The following is a 5,758-nucleotide window of genomic DNA, read 5'->3' as shown; positions in this document are numbered from 1 at the left end:
AGGGTGTACTCATCTTTAACATATCATTGATGCTGTGACATTACCCCAGAAGTTACTGCCAGCAGTGTCCCAAAAAAGAGGATACATTTTAATTTTTAATCTTCTACTAGGATTGAGTGGTAATTTAAAAAATAGCACATTGGGCACTGTGGGCTCACAAGGCTAATCTTAGCTACTCAAGAGATAAGATCTGAAAATTGCAGCTCAAAGTCAGCCTAGATAAGTCCTCAAGACTTTTCTTGTCAATTAAGTACTGAAGTGTGGCAGTGGTCAAGTGGAAGAGAGTTAGCCTTTAGGAAAGCACCCAGGCCATGATTTGTAGCCTGAGAACATACACCAGAGAGAGAGAGAGAGAGAGACAGACACAGACAGACAGAGACAGAGACACAGACTTAGACACATACACAGAAACACAGACAGACAGCCAGAGATAGGTACCACGGGCTCTCAATAGTAGGCATAGCTACTCAGGAGGCTAAGATCTGAAGACTGCAATAGAAGCCAGACCTGATAGGAAAGTCAGTGACACGCTTACCTCTATCTACTAAAAAGCCACAAGGGATGCAAAATTCAACTAGGAACAGCACACAAGATTGAGCCCACAGACCAGCACACAGGCACAGACACAGAAAGAGAGTAAATTAATTTTAATACTGTATTTGATTCACTGAATATGCGACTTGAACAATTCATAAGTGAAAAATTGAGATATTTGGCATTCTAATTATACACATTCTACAATTGTCTGTTATTATTCTGCATTATACTTCAGCACATTCTTGTATTTTTTCTACTACAGGAATCCTCCATTTATCCTGATATCAATATTTTTTTCCAAGTTGTCAGGTATATCAACATTTTCCTTTTAACAGTTTGTACTATTTTTTTTCAGCTCACTGTACTAGCATTATGTCGGATTAAAATTTAAAAAAAGAATTTGTTACCGGTGCACAATATTTAAAATGCATGAATGCACCAACATACAAGGTTAAATGATGAAATAACTCAGTTGAGGGGAAAAAACACAAATTTTCTCCTCAAAAATATTAAAGAATTATGAAACGTATGCCATAAATCAGCATAAGAATGTATCACAAACACCAGAACGTTAATAGAGATGTGACTTATAAAGTATCACTAAGACAATATGCTAAGTGAAAACTATGCCATCACTTCCCATCTTTTTCATTCATGGAACGAATTTAGTCATTGTAAAAAACATCACCTGGGACATTTCACTAGCAACCAATATACTTTCCTTAAGATTGGCCATCTCTCAGGATTGGCTGCTCTGTTACTGTTACCCTTCTCCTCCCCCAGAGTTACAAGAATCGAGAAAATGCCACCCAACTGCCATGTCCTGCAAGAGGACAGGAGTCGACTTGTCTAGGCAGTGGCTGCCAGGTCTTTAGATGGTGATGATATCAAATGCATCATCTGCTTTTGGCTTATAGAAGACAGGGAGGCAGGACTCTTCGCCCCCATCTGTAGGCTCTTGCTGGGGCTGGATGGCAGGCAGCAGCGGTACAGGAGGCTCTGCAGTGGGGCTCTTCAGGGGCCCAGGCGCTCCAGCCTCTCCAGGGACAGGCTTCAAGTTTTCTTGAAGATGCACATCTTCACAGACTTGCTGCTCCTCCCTGACCTCCGTCTTCAGGGGGACTGAGAGGTCTGAGTGGGCATCAGCAGCACAGCCTGGGCGCCTGCCAGCATCATGTCCTGGCACTCTGTGCTCTCCCCTGTAAGGTGCAGCAACAGCTCCTTCAGCTCCTTCCTCTTCCTCCTCTTCTCCTGGGACAGCTGGCTCACACACTGGTCTTTCTCTTGACACAGCTTCTCCAGGACTTCTAGCTGTTCTTTGTACAGCACGATGGTCTCTTCCATGGTGGTCAGGTGTTGGGTCCGCTGGCTGCAGCGATGTTGGAGGTCGTCCACATGATTCTGTGTGTGCCCCTTCCAGCCAAGTCTTCAGGGAAGCAGATGTGCAGCTGATTCTTGGGAGCCTGTGTGTCCTGCTTCTTCTTGCCGAAGAGCCTGTGGATGCAGCGCTGGGGGAAGGTAGCCTGGCTCTCCAGCTTTCTCTGGCACTGGGCTGCCAGCTGACTCAGGCACCTTCAGCGGGCCTGCTGCTCCTGCAGCTGCCAGCTCATCCTCGCCTTCCTGCCTTCTGCGATGGACAGTGTGTCCATGTGAAAATCCCACAAGCTCTGTGGGTTGTCTAGATCCTCTGGGTCAATCACATCATGTTGAGTCGCCTCCTCACCCTTGTCATCTTCTTGGCTCAAGCCTTTATCTTCCCTGGGAAAGCCAGAGCACTCAGCTGGGCCCGCAGCTGCACATTCTCCTGTCTTGTTGCTTCCAGGCACTTCAGAGTGTCCTGTAACTTCTCCCTTTCCACCTGTGCCAGCAACTTGTTCTGCACCTGCTCCTGCTTCAGCTGGTCCATCAGATGGCCCTGCTTCAGCAGGTGCTGCTGCAGGGCCTCCTTCTCTGACATCAGCAGCTGGTTACTGGCCCTGTGCTGTTTGCAGGAGGCGCTCAGCTCCTGCACCTGGGCCAGGTACATGTCATGCAGCTCCTGCAGATCCTCAGCTGCTTGGTGCTTGAACTCAGCCATGTCTTTTCCTTGTTTGAATTCCTCCTCCAGCTCATCCAGCTTTGCCTGCAGGGTTGTCTTCTCCTGCTGCTCTGTGTGCAGGATGCTGGCGAGCTCCCCCTTCTCAGCGCTCATCCTCTGCAAGGCATCCTGAAGCAGGGCCCGCTCTTCTTTCAGCTGGCAGTTGTGCACCAGTGTGTGTTTCAAGGTCTCCTGTTCCTTCTCCATCGTCTCCAGGATCTTGCGCAGGTCCTCGGCATGCTGTGCCCAATCCTCAGCTTTCTTTTCCAGTATCCACAGCCGCTGCTGCTGCTCCAGGCTCTGGAGACTGAGGCTCTGATTCTCCTCCACCTGTAGGTGAAGTTGCTCCTCCAGGAACTTGAGGTCCTTCTGCAACTGCATGGTGTGGTCCTGTAGCCCTGCAGGTGGCTGTGGGTGCCACAGCTCTGACAGCTGCTCTCTCAGCTCCACCAGCTTGCTCTCCAACTCCAACACCTGCCTCACCCCTTGCTCTTTGTCCTCTCTCAGCTGGCTCACCTGATCTAGCAGCTACTGTACTTTCTCCTTCCCTTTGAAGCTCTCCAGCCTCAGGTCCTCCACAAAAGTGTGTCTCTCCTCTTTTAATCTTGCCACCAACTCCTTCATGTTGTTGAGTTGGCTTTCCAACTCTGCCAGCTCCACTAGTTCCTCTTGGAACTTGTGGATTTGCATTTTCATGTCGGCCTTCTGTGTCAGGAGCACTTCCAGCCTCTCCTGCAGCTCCGTGTTCTCATCCTCCAGGTCTTCAATACTTCTGGTCTTTTCCTGGAGCTGCAGCTTCACACAATTCAGGGCTTTCATGAGCTCTATGTTGTTGTTCTCAGTTTCATTCTGAGTGGTGTTGACTGCAGAAAATGTTGTTTCTAGTTCTGTTAAGCGCTGCTATGCAGCCTGCAGACAGCTGGTAAGACCCTCCTGCTCCAGTGCTCTTTCATTGGCCTCTTGCTGCTTGTGTGCCAGGGCAGATTGTAAGTCTGATTTTTCGCTAATCAGCATCTGTATCGATAGCTTGTGCTGCTCCAGTTCTGCTTTTAGGTCTTCATGCACACAGGCCATCTTCTCCTTGTCTTTTCCCTGTTGATCCTGCAGCTCTTTCATTTCCTGCTTCAGTTGTTCGATCTCAATGCAGAGCTGCCGCTTTTGTATTGTGCTAGAGTCCAGGGCAAGCACCAGGTGTGTCTCTACAGGTCCTTAGTGTTATTGGGACCTGTGACACTCTGGACCCTGGCAGCTGTGACAGTGCCCAGGGGTTGGAGAGGCTCAGGCTAGGCGTGGTCTTGGGCCGCACCCTTGAGTAAAGGACAGTCCCCAGCGGTGTTTTTCTTGGGGTTAACTCCCTCTTTCATTTTTTTCTTCTTGTTTTCTCCAGGTCTAGCAGGACCATTCCTCTGCTGATGTTCTTGCAGTAGTTTCCTTCCTTCAGCTACTTTTTCTCTTTTTTTTTTCTCAGACATACCAGCACTGGAACTGCAAAGGTGGGGGGGGGCACATTCCCTGGCTGTTTAAAATCAACTCTGTTGTATCACTAGTAACCCTGTCTACCTTCAACTATTTCTTCAAAATCACCTCCTCAACACTCACTCACCACCTCTACCTCTTTCAACTACTTTAGTGTTGTGAGCCAATCGAGGGGATCCCAGTGCTACTAGGCAGCATGGAATGTGGGCGTGGTCTCAATTCTTGTATCCCATTGGTCAGAAAAACATGAAGTCAGGGGTGTGGCCAGAATCCTGTGATTCAGGTAGAGTGGGTGGAGTCACCATGACAGCAGATCCTCCCCCATCCTACTGGATCCAGCTCTTGCTGGATAGGTGCACAGTTTTTATAAGTCAACTCTCCTGGCCTCCCTCACACTAACTGTGATTCCTTAGAGGATTTAAGTGGGTTCTAGACTTCTCTGCGTCTCACATTACCATAAACAATCAACCCTGGTTCTAGGTCCAATAGATGAGCAATCTGCAACAGCAGAACTGCATGCCTTCCCTTTTCTTCCTTCACAGCTCTGTTTTCCATTCTTTCACAGTTTAGAAATCCCTCCAGAGAACCCCACCTTTTCTTCCAGCCAGTTCCATTTTCACAATCCTTTTCATGTTATTCCCAATGTTTCTTATCCTGTTAGGCTGTCAGCATGATCCATTCCTGGTCTTCTGCTTCCCAGCTGCTGCTCTTCCTCTTCTCTCCTGCTGCCATGTTATACTCTAGCTTTTCCCTGGGGTTTGTCTCTGGAGTGAAGCAGAACTGAGCTGAAATCATCATGGCTTTCTGATACCCAGTGAGGATGTCTGTATTGTTCTCTCCCCCACAACCCCAGCCCTCCCAGATCCCTTTAAGGGCTTCCCCCAGGATACCTCTATACTGCCTACATTTTAAATACTTGTTAACAACATGTGATGATAGCTATTCTATTTTGTAGGTCTAGATATTCCATTAGATTTCTAGTGTGAAAATGATGGACCAGAATTTTCTGGTATTAACTGCATATATTAATGTAATTTTGAGTTAAGGAGAAAATACAATAAACACTCAGCAAGTACATTGCATACAAAGAGCTCACTTAACCCTGGTTTCCTTTCATTGTTTTTGTGTGTTTGAATGATGAAGACTCACCTAACCATGTGCAATGAGGTTACAATTACTTAAGTGCAGAACATTTCTAATCTGCTTTTACCTTGTGCAGTTAAGCAGGCTTTTCATTTTTCTCATTTCTCAGCATTCCTGGAAGTTTCCATTTGTGACTGTGAATCTGTCCACTCTCATCCGTCCACTCTCTTCAGCTCACTGACCAGCATCCCCTCTTTACTCATGGCTCCCCATGGCCTCACCCACCTTTCTTCTTCTCTCTTCTTCTCCAGTTTTTATTCTTTGATCAACTGTAAGCTACTGGTAATCAACTTGAGTTCTCCATATCTATTTGAATCCAGACTCTCACTAGAGGTAACCTGATTGGTGTAGTTTATATTTTCATGTGAGATTATATTCTGTATCTCTGGAGCATCAGCCTCCTTAAGTTCAGCCCATCCTTGCTCTAATAACCTGAAGCAATGTATCTTCTCTTGGTTCTCAATATGGCCATGTGGAACCCAGGGTGGTAGCTTGATAGATCTTAGGTGAGACAGGCAGACAAAT

General features: G+C 47.0%; 1 protein-coding gene across 1 annotated transcript; it reads right to left on the bottom strand.

Moving 5' to 3' along the window:
- Positions 1-1,408: 1,408 nt before the first annotated feature.
- Positions 1,409-2,995, bottom strand: LOC138822945 (golgin subfamily A member 2-like). Its single transcript, XM_070015899.1, has 2 exons — positions 2,285-2,995; positions 1,409-1,963 (listed from the first exon to the last, which is right to left on the bottom strand). Exons 1-2 carry the CDS (start codon positions 2,993-2,995, stop codon positions 1,409-1,411), a joined length of 1,266 nt encoding a protein of 421 aa, XP_069872000.1.
- Between the last annotated feature and the right edge of the window lie 2,763 nt (positions 2,996-5,758).

This window comes from Dipodomys merriami, unplaced genomic scaffold (assembly GCF_024711535.1).
Source record: "Dipodomys merriami isolate MVZ:Mamm:240054 unplaced genomic scaffold, mDipMer1.0.p SCAF_1191, whole genome shotgun sequence".
NCBI classification, from domain to species: Eukaryota; Metazoa; Chordata; class Mammalia; order Rodentia; family Heteromyidae; genus Dipodomys; species Dipodomys merriami.
The sequence above is the reverse complement of the archived record's forward strand: the minus strand, read 5'-3'. Positions and strand labels throughout refer to the sequence as shown.

Excerpts from the sequence above, each read along its gene's own strand:
- LOC138822945 (XM_070015899.1), bottom strand. The coding sequence starts at position 2,995 with ATGCAGTTGCAGAAGGACCTCAAGTTCCTGGAGGAGCAACTTCACCTA. Across the intron at positions 1,964-2,284 it reads CTTTCCCAGGGAAGATAAAG|ACTTGGCTGGAAGGGGCACA; the intron begins GCTTGAGCCAAG and ends GCTTCCCTGAAG.